Raw genomic sequence first — 12,499 nt, forward strand, 5'->3', positions numbered from 1 at the left:
ACAGGTGATGTAACTGAGACTGTGAGTCATCGCAAAGCTCCCTGTGGGGCCAGGACAGAAGACTTCTGTGGCCATAAGCTGCCTTCTAGCTCTTCTGCGTGCTTTTACTCTCGACCCACTGGTTGAAAAGAGCATTTAGGTGATTGGGCAAAGGAGGTTTTGGCGGTTCAGGAGGAAGATCCTCAATTCAGCAAATGTAATATAAATACTAAAATATAATTACATGGGCTACCAGAGAAAACCTGAGAAGAGAGGTGGGGACATAGGACAGGTTACAGGTGAGGGACAAAGTGCAAAGGAAGGAGCTATACGCCTCTGATACGTTGTACACGGTTGGGTGTATAGATGGCCGCCTCAAGTTCTGGTCCCAGCTAAGACTAGTCATTAAAATGAGTTGTTCACCTTAGCAGTGCCTACAACCCCCACCTTTCTGGGTATGTTCCAGCGGCTAGAATTCCTTATCTTTTCAGGCAATCCTGAATGTCCCGTTTCTGCTTGGTGGGTGGGTGTGTACACACTGCAGTCCCTCAGTGGAAGGAAGTGTGAGGGAACTAAATAAATTTTACATACGAATAGGCATTTGTCAGTTTATAGTTTGCTCTGTGAAGAAATCATGATTTATTGTTTGGTGTTGCAGTGTTTTGGTTGGTGGTTGATGCTCTTCAAAGTTCCTGGGTAGCTGTGTTTTGATTTCTAAAAACAGTTGGTTCAGCTCCTTTTTTATTAAGCAGTAAAACACCCTTTTACAAAATACCTTACTCCTTTTAAAATCCTGGTACCGGGTAGGAGACATAACCAGTAAAAATAAAGGACCGTGGGTATTAGACCATTCCTGCTTTTCGAATACACAGCAGACTTGTTTTGTGCAGGCTGAGTTCTAAGGCATCGGCAGCAGGCCAAGTAGATGCCCCAGCCTCGTGTGGCTCCCAGCCAGGTGGATGGGACAGCAAGTGAACAGTTACACAAAGAAAATAACTTAAATTGTGATAGGTCCTCCAGTGGAAAAGTAAAGATTGTGATGAGAAAGTGCACACTCTTTTCTAAGTAACATAACAGGTGAGTTGCCCTGTAAAGGATGGGTAGGAAGTAGGCAGACGAGGAGTGGGGGACAGTGATTTCTGGGCAGCACCGAGGCGGGCTGTGCGGCTGAACGGTGCTGGTCCGGCTCGAGAGCGGTGAGTGCGGGCAGGACAGGGCGGAGGCCAGGCCGGTCGGGTTCCTGGTGAGCGGATTGGTTAAACTTGAGCATGACCTCTACTGGTTTGCTTTTGCCATTTTTCAAAGTAGGAAGAGCAGATCAGAGGCAGGCCATAGAAAATGGGAGGAAATGGTGTGTTAAATGAGTGGGGTGCGGAGAAACAGACGGGTTTGAAGTAAGTGAAACGAGAGCCTAAAAGCGCGCCCACTGGATTTAAGCGAGAGCTGTGTCAGCAGCCTCATTGGTGGGGCGGACACCAAATTAACGTGGGTTAGGAGTGGTTGGGACAATATGTTATCTATTTAGTCCGGGCATAGGCTCATTGCTGTCCATTCGTTTCTTTACTTGAATATTTGAAATACTTCCTATCTTAAATTAAAAAAGGACGAGGAAGAAGGTAAAACACAGCCCAGTTAATTCCCTCCAAAACCTCCTCTGTGAAATGTAGCAGCAATGTGCATTGAGGAGGGCTTTTCTTTTCTTTTCGGTCACATTAGTTGTTTTAAATAAGGGTTCACGGTTAGGAAATTGAACAGTGCGGAAAGGTGTCAGGTCAAGGCCAGACCATCTCCTTCCCCCGTCCCTGCCCTTCCTCCCCCAGAGGGGTTTCTCTTGTGAGTGGCTTTCCTTCCCATGCCGCCCATTGCCCCCAGCTCTCTCTCCCACGCCGACCGAAGGCTCTGTGGTACGCTGCTTCCTTTGTCCGATCAGACAGACAGCCCTTTGAACAGGCTTAGTAGCAACGAGGGGACAGTTGAGCGAGTGGGATCTGGAGCCCTGCGGAAAGGGACGAGATGGCAGGTGGTAGGAGGCACAGGAGGTGAACGCTCTCTTCTCTCCCCCCAGTGCTGTGGAGGCTCGGCCGTCAGGCACGCAGAGGGGCTGGGGGCGCTGGGGGGTCGGGGAGCCATCACACGAGAACCTTCTTGCAGGAAAATGCCTCAAAATTGCTACTTTGCTTTTGGGCTGTTGATCATGAATTTAAACTGAAACCTGCCTGTCGTGTTCTGTAATTTTTATCCCTACCCCCTTTGCCTTTTACAACTTGGCAGATGTGTTAAGACTTTACAGCCTGCTCGTATTACATTTGTTTGGTTCAGGAATGCTGGTCCAGTTGGGCGGTGTGTTATGGATCTTCAGAGTAGAAAAGGTGTTTACTGCAGGACGGAGATTTGAAGACTCCAACCCAGATTTCTTATGTAGTTCCCTTTTATTTTTTATTTATTTATTTTTTTTTCATTTTTTTTTCATAGTTCCCTTTTAGAATTCTTTTTCCCCAAGCACGTAAGCTGTTCGTCTGGCAGGCTGTGTCGGTACCTGTCGGTACCAGTGGACAGCCACGTCCGCTCCCCATCACCTCTGACGGAGCGCGGGCCTCTGCACCATCTGCCGGAGGGTTCGCTTCTTGTTGAGTCGCTGTTTGTTGTAAGGCTCTGAAACAGTTATTTTTTTGTCTTTGACTTTCATTTCAAAATGTCAAACTCGGTGTTTTTAAAGCATGTTGATGTAGGAGGGAGGGGTGTATAAATCTTCAGATAAAATTCACAAAATTTCCCTTTCATTCTAAACTCTGCGAGACCTCTTTCTGATTATCCAGTTGATCTCCCTCCCCCCCCCCCCCCCCCCACTAGAGTTGTCTCACTTGTCTGTACCTCATACCGTATTTTTCACCCTTAGGAACGCCAAGAAAAATTGGCAACGCATCCAGGAGCATTTCTTTTTTGCAGCATTTCACCCAGTGCAGGATTATTGTCTGGAGGTGAGCAGAGAGTGTCATTCGTAAATTCTTTACTGTGTTTTTAATCCCTGCACCTCCTTTCTGCCACAGTTCTTGGAGGGTTATAATTAGGTGAATTTTTACCCCTTACAACATCACCTTCACGTTGTAAAGTTCTAAGTTTAATTTTGTTACTTCATGCAGATGACTTGCATTTCACTCGTAAGCGGTGAAAATTGGCTGGTCATTGTCACTTTCTGTTCCTCAGGCAGTGTCTGGCTTGTAAACTCTGGAAGGGGGAATATTTAACTCTAAACAGAAATCTGTTCAGACATTAAAAGGAAATGAGTGAGAACATTTGTGCAGGTGAGATTTTGTTGTAATGAAGCCCACTGTTAATGAAAGAGCAAAAAGATCTGTTCTTTTGTTAAATTTGCAGTGTTTCGGTTCTGGGTGACGAGAATTGTGTAGTGCGTGATACACCACCTCCTCCTAGCCGAGTGTGTTCGTGTAATTTTAAGAACCATAAACATGTTTATTACAGTTAGCATGTGAATTAATATACAAATTATTAAGATTTATATGAATTATATCACTTTCTCTTTCAACTATAAATAGAATGTTCTACATTTGAATTTAAAACATGTGACCTAGGACTTTTCCACAGGAACTGTAGCTGCTGTGCATATGCGATAAAAAGAAAATCTGTATATCATGAGATATTCACTGCAGAATATTATGCCCTTTGTTGGGCAGCTGTGGACTTCATTGCAAAATGCAGGATTTTTCGGTTATTTTAACATGCTCTGTTCTGTGTTCTTCAGCGCCCAGAATGCTGTTTGGCGCCTTTCTGAAGGACTCGTAGTAGGGCCTCTAGTGCTAAGTCAGCCCTTTCTGTTATGTTCTCCAGCAGGAGTAAGTCCCTCCTTCCCTCTTCATCTCGGTCCCCGACGCCTCACCGTCCCCCCTTCTGTGTATTTTCTCCTCTGTTAACGATCCGAGCCGTCGCTGCCCATGGAAGTAACATGATGGCTCACAGGAACTCTGCCTCGTCCTACACTCGGACTGAGCTCGGTTCCTACTCAGTCAGCATTGCGTGGCAGTCATCATGTGGGCCAGCATGCAGAAAGCCATTCGTTATTCCAGAAACCATTGTGCATCGTCACACGTTTACGGTTTCATTTTTAGATTGCCTGTTACTTGTGCTTCTGTTTTGTATGCACCTTTTCACCTTTGATGACTTACTTTCTGGTTCTGTTCCGTTTAGTAGGTAAGAAAAGGCCAGGAGGATTGCTTACGTGATGACTGAGCAATTACCGTGCCCAGGGCTATAATACTCTGTTTACTCAACCTCGATGGGCTATTTTAACCTGATTTTATCCTCGTTTTACAAATGGGGAGGTTGAGGCCAAGAGAGGCTAAGTGGTCTGTCTGACATCACAGCTAATATACAGTCAAGACAAAGTTCAGATTCCAAATTTGTCTAATGGTAGCAAGAGGAAAGGTTTGGCATCAAAAGAGCTTGAACTCGATCGCTTATGGAGGTGTTCGGTTATCAACAAATAGCCCTGAGCTAAATGTTGCCCAACATTGATATTGATTAATCCTAAAACACTTTTTGCTTTTATCGAGAGCACAGTGGTTTATTACATACGGTGAGAAAAACCCAAGTGGAAGGTCTCCCTGCCCTCAAGCATTTCCTAAGTTAATCCCCTGATGGCTTAGAGAAGATGAGAAATATGTATAGACAGTTGCTACCAGATATAAATGAACATATATAATACGATCATTGTGATAGTTTGGGAGACTACATCAATAATAGTAAATAAGTTGTACTTTAAACATGTTTCCAGGTATTTCTTTGTTCTTTTCAAGGGGAAAAAATTTAGATTTTACCATTCTCTTTTCAGACCATATTTTACATCCTTCCACGCCTTTCAGGCCTAGTTGAAGACGAATGGATTGCCATTGGTAAATTTACCAGATTCACTGACATTCCTTTAGATGCAGGATTTCAGTGGTACCTTTCGCCAGCTCACCTCTGTGAACTAAAACCGGGTGACTGGGCTCAACAGGACGCAGGTAAAGAAATGTTTTCTTTTTCTCCCGCTTGTTGACTTGGTTAGCCTTACTCGCTTCAGTTACTGAGAACAGAGAGTTGATCACACCACTTTTCACTGATGTGGTGAAGTCTGCTCCTTCTCCATTTAAAGACCGTGAAAAGTGCTGTAACTTTGGTATTTTTAATTGCTTGGCTTTGCTATAAAAAGCCAAGGGGAGAGCCTGATCTGTTTTATCATATAAAGCTAGTAACTTCCCTTTTCTTTGAAATATTATTGTTAATATTTACTGCTCTTCCATTATGTATTTCTGTAGAAGTACAGATTTTAAACAGGGTCAGATTATGAAATCTCATTTCTTGGCCCATTTAGGAATAAAGCAGAGCTCCTGATTCTCGTCCTTTGTGGGTCTGGCTGGACCTCACTCATCTGTCCGGCCTTCTTTCTCCTGTTTCTCCACCTTCTGTGACACTGCTTCCCTTCAGCTTTCTGAAGGACCCACAGTTCCTTCAATTGCTCACCTCCTCCCTGTTCTCCTGCACAGTCCAGTGACCCCTGGAAAAACCAAGGACCAAGTCTCCCACCCATCCTCGAAACCACAGCTAGTGTTAATGTCATGTAGCAGTGGTCTCCCAGTTCTCCTCACTGCTGCCACTCCTTTGGTCCTCGTTCACGCTCTCCCTGTCCCAGAACCACTGAAGATTCCTTCAGAAAATCATAAATGGTCTTTGTCTCCTTCATAAAGCCTAAGTGGGCGCTCTTCTCTTATACCTACTCTTTATGGGGCATTCATTTGCTAGCTTCTTGCTATCCTCATTTTCCTTTTCCACCTGACTCTTCTCACTCCTCTTTAGGAGTTCCCCTCTTTGTCCTGTATATTTGTAGTTCTCTACAATTTTAATGTTTTCAAGAATCCCTTGGGCAACTTGTGTAAAGTACAAATACTTGGGTTCCCCCCTTTGATTTTAATTCCGTGTGTCTGGAGGAGAGTTCTGGGAAAGTGCATTTTTATCAAACATCTAGATGGTTCACTAATACATTTTAAGACCTAATCACCTTGAATTTATTTATCCCTTCAACCAAGATTTATCGATTGCCTCCTGTGTCTAGATATAAGGCCAAGTCCCTACCCTCAGGCAGCTTGCATTCATTCCTACATAAAAGGCACCAGGAAAACAAAGCAGGGTAGAGATAGTGACAGAGGATCAAAGAAACCTTTCTCTGGAGCTGACATTGAGTGGAGACCCACGTGAAGTGAGAGCAGTTGAGCAAAGATCCTGAGGAAGAGCTTTCCCAAAACAGAGGAAAACAGAGGACCTCAAACAGGGAGATCTGAGGGCAGAAGATGGTGACAAAAGCTACTTCATCAGTGTGGTGGGGACAGCTCTGCTGGGGCGGGCTGAGCAGAGATGGGAGGAGAGAGGAGGAGAGCATACGTGGGTCCTCCCCATGTATTGTGTTGGGGGCCACAGGGCGGAGCAGAGAAACCAGGCGTCACTTGGGTGGGCAAAAGGCTAAGGAGGTCTCTGTTTTGTCAGGTGTGTGGAAATGAGAGGGGTACTGCAATGCAGTCTTTATGCCAAGACTTCACTGGTAGTATCCCCGGAATGTTTTCATTGGCCTGGTTTCCTCATTCTCCATGCTGTCCCTGAACACTTAATTTCCCCAACTTGAGACCACCACTCGTGTAACGTAACTTCTCCTCTTTGTCTCTGCCTGGCCTCTTTCCTGAGCCTGCTGGACATTTGCACCTAGATACACCATAAACTCTTTAAACTCAACATATTCAGATTGCATTTCCCTTGCTGCCCTCACTTGGCCTCCTCTATAAACCCCTTCTGTCAGTGGTGCCCCTTAGTCATTCTTTTCTCTTGTGCCGCGTTCATCTGTTACCAAATTGGCGTGATTCTGCCTCCAGATGTGGCTGCCTTTGCTCTTGTCTTAATTTAGACTGTCCTTGTCTTTGCTGGGACTGGTGCAGAGGCCCCAACTTATCCTCACGTCACTTTTAAGAGGGATTTTTCCTAAAACACAAAACCAGTACTCTTATCCCCCTTCTTAAAACCCTTTAATGGCTCCTATCTGTAGAGTAAGTTCTTTATCATTCTATACAAGTCTTTCATGATCTTTTTATGGGCTGAGCCATCATGTTCCATCCATGGCACATGGTGTAGTAAGCTACAATGGAGTTCTGCCTCTGCCGCTGCCCGGGCCACTGTCCTCCCACACCCTGTGCACGTGCACACCTGGTGTGCGGTCTGCACTGCCCTTCCCCACTCGGTTTGCAGACTCCTCCCTGAGCCCTCCTGGGTCTTTGTCTCTGCCCCTTCCTCCCTCCCCGAGACATTACACACACTCACTATAGTACCGTGTTCTGGTATCTGCATCTCTCTTCCGTCCTGATAAGCTAAGTGCTCCTTGGTGGCTCGGTCAGCAGTTTGGAGTAGAGCAGTTGAGGAAGAGCCTGGAAGGACAGTCTCAGTCCTGTGCTACAGCTCAGAACACTGCATTAGACAGGTTACTAACGTTCATTAAGAGATAATTGGTTCAGATAATATCCTTCATTTTAGGAAAGTTTCCCCAAGTACTTGTAAAATAATTTAGGATAAAGACTGTGTATATTTGTTTTCAGGAATACCCTCTTGTTTGTCAGATACACCATTATTTTATGGACCTCTAAGAAAAAATGCTAAAATCATACCAAACTAGGATACCCTGTGGAATTCTAAGATGCTTCCCAGTTTGGGATATGCTAAAATGTAGACAACAAGTGCATCTTCTATTTCTTTTTTTATTATTATTAGAGAGAGAGAGCACAAGTAGGCAGAGCGGCAGGCAGAGGGAGAGGGAGAAGCAGACTCCCTGCTGAGCAGGGAGCCCGATGCGGGGCTCGATCCCAGGACCCTGGGATCATGACTTGAGCCGAAGGCAGATGCTTAACCAACTGAGCCACCCAGGCACCCCTATCTTCTATTTCACGAAATGTTGCAGTATATTGGTTGTTAGAGTTCAATTTGAAAATTTAAAATGACTGTTGAAAATGGCAGTTGTGTCTGAATCCAAGTAAAGTTCTTTAGTTAATGAATCTCATTCTAAACTATCATTTAAAACTCGCGTGTGTGTGGGTGTGTGTAAATAAATAGATTTTTATGTATGGGATTATTTCCTTTTCCTTCCAGGTTCTCACTCGGGCGAAGCAGCTAGCCAGTCAGAGTGGATGGATGTTCAGAAGAAGATTATCCCCTGGAAAAATAACACTCCAGATTTAGATCTGGAGCTAGTATTTCAGGATCGTGTCGCCAAACTTGGAAAGTCGATTAGCAGACTGATCGTAGTGGCCTCGCTCATTGATAAACCAACTAACTTAGGAGGTAAAATTATAGTTTTCCAGGGGGCTTGCTTAAAATCTTTTGATCCTGAAAATTTGTCATCGGTCCAGTGCCATTGTGCCCATTTTCCTCACTTAACCCTCCTGGGGAGCTGCGGGGGGCTGTGTGGCCATAGCGAGCTGGGCGGAGGACTGCCAGTGGTAACGCGGCCCGTCGTGTGCAGGGCTGTGCCGGACCTGCGAGGCGTTCGGGGCCTCGGCGCTCGTGGTGGGCAGCCTGCAGTGCGTCAGAGACAAGCAGTTCCAGGGCCTCAGCGTCTCAGCAGAGCAGTGGCTGCCGTTATTGGAGGTGAGTGGAAAGTAATATTAGTAAAACGCTGGTTTGCCGAAATCTTCTGCAGTCCTCTGTCTTCTTCTATCAGTCCTCTTGCAGTACTTCATAGTTGTCCAGCCTTTAATAGCTTAAAATAATACTCAAAGGAAAAAACACCCCCCTCTGTTCCCCCGTTGCTTTTATGATCTCTCACATTATTGTATTTTTAGAATTCTATTCTGTAAAATATGTCCTGTTGCAACTCAGGAATACTTTTTTTTTTTAAAGATTTTATTTATTTATTTGAGAGAGAATGAGAGAGAGCATATGAGAGGGGTTAGGGTCAGAGGGAGAAGCAGACTCCCCGCTGAGCAGGGAGCCCGATGTGGGACTCGATCCAGGGACTCCAGGATCATGACCTGAGCTGAAGGCAGTCGCTTAACCAACTGAGCCACCCAGGCGCCCTCAGGAATACTTTTTATAAATATATTTGATGTCGGGGGAGTTTTTTTGTTTTTTGTTTTTTTAATAGAGTATATTTCCTTTTCCTTATAAAAAGACAGTCTCACGAAAGTTTTTTTGAAACTCTGATTTTACTCCAAGGCTGTAAATGAATAATTTATTATTCTGCTCTTTTTAAACTCACTTTAAGGTAAAACCACCTCAGCTTATCGATTTTCTGCAACAGAAAAAAGCAGAAGGTTACACCGTCATTGGTGTGGAACAGACTGCCAAGAGTATAGACCTGACCCAGTATAGCTTTCCGGAGAGATCTCTGCTCTTGTTGGGGTAAGAAGATCCCTTTGAGTCTCAGTCTAGAAAATGCTTTCGGAAATTTTACAGTTCACCGAGACTCCTGATGTTACACCCACATCAGGAGTTTTGACTTGTAACGTTTAAGGAAAGACCCCTAGTTTTTGTTTTATTTCACCTGTTTGGATGATCAGGTGAACCTGTGTTATTTGTTTATTTCCCTGGTGCCACAGACTTCACTTTATTTTGTTAATCTGACTCTTCAGTGACATTCAGGATTTCTGAGGAAAAAAAGTGTGCATATTACAAGAAAACTAACCCTTCTTCTTCCATTTTTCTTCATCAGAAATGAACGTGAGGGAATTCCAGCAAATCTGATCCAACAATTGGATGTTTGTGTGGAAATTCCTCAGCAGGGCATTATCCGCTCGCTTAACGTCCACGTGAGTGGGGCTCTGCTCATTTGGGAATATACTCGACAGCAGCCGCTCAGGCATGGGGACACCGAGTCATGAACTTTGTGCCTTATCTGAGATCAATTATCGGTGCTCTTGAAACCTTGTTTAAAACCATGTGTACTAATGAAATCGATTCTGAAATTTACCGGGATAATTTGTATTTCTTTTTCTTGCCAACTTAATGCCAAAACTTTTTCACGTGCCTTAAATATATTACTATATGTTGTCCCCTTGAATAAATATTTTTAGCTAAATTGCATTGTTTCTTGAATATTTTAAGCAATTGTGGAAATAAAACAAGGTATTTTAAGAAGAGAATTTCTTTCCTGGAAACCAGTATTGTCAGAAATGTGGACTTCGATGGGAGTAAGGCAGAATTACAGCAGTTGTCACCTGTGAACACCACACCCTTACGTCTCCAGGAGGCACAGTGGGGTGGAAGCAAAGGTCCTGCATGGAGAGGAGTCATTAGCCTCTGTTTGCTGCTTTATATCTACTTATTCCCAGGGAGGAAACCTGCTTGACAGGCTGTTGAGCTAGCTTCTCTGTACAATTCAGGATGCTCGGATAATAGGTTTTAATTTCCTTTTAAAGCCATGGAATAGGCCATTATCATTCATATGAATTTTTGGAAAATTTTCATACACTACCTTTGCTCGGAGAGTTCAGATAATGGTTAGAGATAGTCTATATTCTGACAAATGTCAGTATCAACCCAAAGACGGTGAATTATTCTTGCACATCATCACCAAGGGTGAGAATGGAGCCCAGGAAGTCTGATTTACTATTTCTGTTCTTCTGAGGGTGTTTTTGTTTGATATTGAGATTACTTCAGTATTTAATGGTGACCATTTATCCCCATCCAGCAGTAAACTTCAGTCATGTCTGGGTCCCTTTTAATAATATTTAAATTCCAGAATCTGTTACCAGTATGTATTTTTTTCTTCTTTGGCTTTATTAAAATAATTTTTGTTTTGCAGAAGAGTTGCAAAGATAGTGCAGTTGGCCTATGTCCTTCACCCAGATCCCTGTAGTAGGATCTTATAGAACCGTGGACACTTAGCAAAACTAGGAAATTAACATTGGTAACGGTGCCATTCACTAAACTGCGACTACCAATCTGACCTATACTGAGATTTCTTGTTCTCTTCCAGGATGCTGCATTGCATTAGGTGGTCAGGTCTCCTCAGTCTCTTGCGATCTCTGACAGAGTCTCCATCTTTCCTTGTCTTTGCTGACTTTTGACACTTTCGAGGAATACTGGGTAGGTATTGTGTAAACATCTCATGATTTGGGTTTGTCTGGTGTTTTCTCGTGGTCAGACTAAGGTCTCGGGTTTTCGGAACGACCCCTCAGTGCTGATGTGCCCTTGTCATCACATTTCAGTGTGACCTACTCCCCTGGTTGTCTGTCGAAGGCAGCATTCGCCAGTTGCTATTTCTCACTTTCCGTGCTCTGTTAGAAGCCGGATCACTAAGCCTAGCCTACACTCAAGGGTAGAAAATAAGCTTCACCTCTTGGAGGGAGAAGGACCAGAAACTGGGAGCAGCTGTGAAAACTATGACGGTGATTAATAAGTATCATGGGAGAGATACTTGGAGGCTCTGCTGATAAACTTTCTGTTGAGCATGGTGCCCACTCAGTCTCGTACTCGTCAGTCAGTGGGTGTTGGCTGTGGTGTTCTCACGATGATAGTCTGTGTTTCCCTCATTTCTTGTCCATCTGTGACTTGGGATTCTTCTGTAAGGAACACCAGTCCCTGATTCACTCATTTGTTCAGATCAGTGTGGATGGTTGGCTCATGTCCTTTTGACCTGCTCCCATTCTTCCATTTTTTTTTTTCCCATTTCTTTTTTCTTTAGAACTTCCTTACTCTCTGGCAGTACACAGTTCTCCAGGTGCTTTCATATTCCCCCACCCCAGTTCTAGAATCGGACAGTTCTGCAAGGAGCATGGGTGGCCCTCTCGGTGGCCGGAGCTAGGGGATCTAGTGTCTACACCCTGTGTGTGCACAAATACAGTGTCTAGATGTGAAGGTGACCTCGGGCACCAATCAGCTCCACAAGGTTAATTCTGACACTCACTCATTTTTAACTGCTTTTTCTGACTTAAACATGCTTCTCATTAGTGTACTTTGAGAGCTGCTAAACCGTGAAATTTAGCAATTTTTGTAAGTTCTTTTTGTCTTTAGCCTGACAGGATCCTGTCAGAAACCATTTTTCGAAGTTACAAGGTCAGCTCCTTTCTTATCCACCCCTTCCAGTGAGTTCATTTATCACAGCCTACATTCTAAACAGGAATCCCTCCAAAATCCTGGTTGACCTTATTTTAATGTGCATACAATCAGAGTCACTCTTGAGTGTACAGTTCTTTGGGTTTTGATGAGTGCATACTCACGAATACACCACCACAGTGCCATAGAAGACCATCTCAACACCTAAAAATTCCTTGGCATGACCCCTTCATAGTTGACCCCTTTCCCCATTCCCAACCACTGATCTGTTTTCTGTACTAGTTTTTGCCTTTTTCAGAATCCTGTAAATGGAAGCATATAATACATCGCCTTTTGGGTCTGGCTTCTTAACACATAGAAAAATGCACAGAAGGTTCATCCATGTTGCTGCATGACTCAAGTTCATTCCCTTCTTATTGCTGAGTAGTACTCCATTGTA

At 44.1% G+C, this 12,499-nt stretch overlaps 1 protein-coding gene across 3 annotated transcripts in view; it reads left to right on the forward strand.

Annotated features, from left to right (window-relative positions):
* Positions 1-10,081, forward strand: part of TARBP1 (TAR (HIV-1) RNA binding protein 1) — an 85,559-nt gene extending 75,478 nt beyond the window's left edge. For all 3 annotated transcript variants that reach the window (XM_045877810.3, XM_045877811.3, XM_045877812.3), the window contains 6 exons: positions 2,876-2,957; positions 4,826-4,997; positions 8,155-8,346; positions 8,528-8,652; positions 9,269-9,405; positions 9,716-10,081. In XM_045877810.3, the coding sequence (XP_045733766.1) occupies positions 2,876-2,957; positions 4,826-4,997; positions 8,155-8,346; positions 8,528-8,652; positions 9,269-9,405; positions 9,716-9,884 (877 nt within the window). In that variant the 3' untranslated portion in view covers positions 9,885-10,081. The remainder of the gene's footprint in view (positions 1-2,875; positions 2,958-4,825; positions 4,998-8,154; positions 8,347-8,527; positions 8,653-9,268; positions 9,406-9,715) is intronic.
* The last annotated feature ends 2,418 nt before the right edge of the window (positions 10,082-12,499 follow it).

Source organism: Mirounga angustirostris, unplaced genomic scaffold, assembly GCF_029215605.1.
Source record: "Mirounga angustirostris isolate CCGP_5_RB_7025 unplaced genomic scaffold, mMirAng1.0.hap1 SCAF_6, whole genome shotgun sequence".
NCBI classification, from domain to species: domain Eukaryota; kingdom Metazoa; phylum Chordata; class Mammalia; order Carnivora; family Phocidae; genus Mirounga; species Mirounga angustirostris.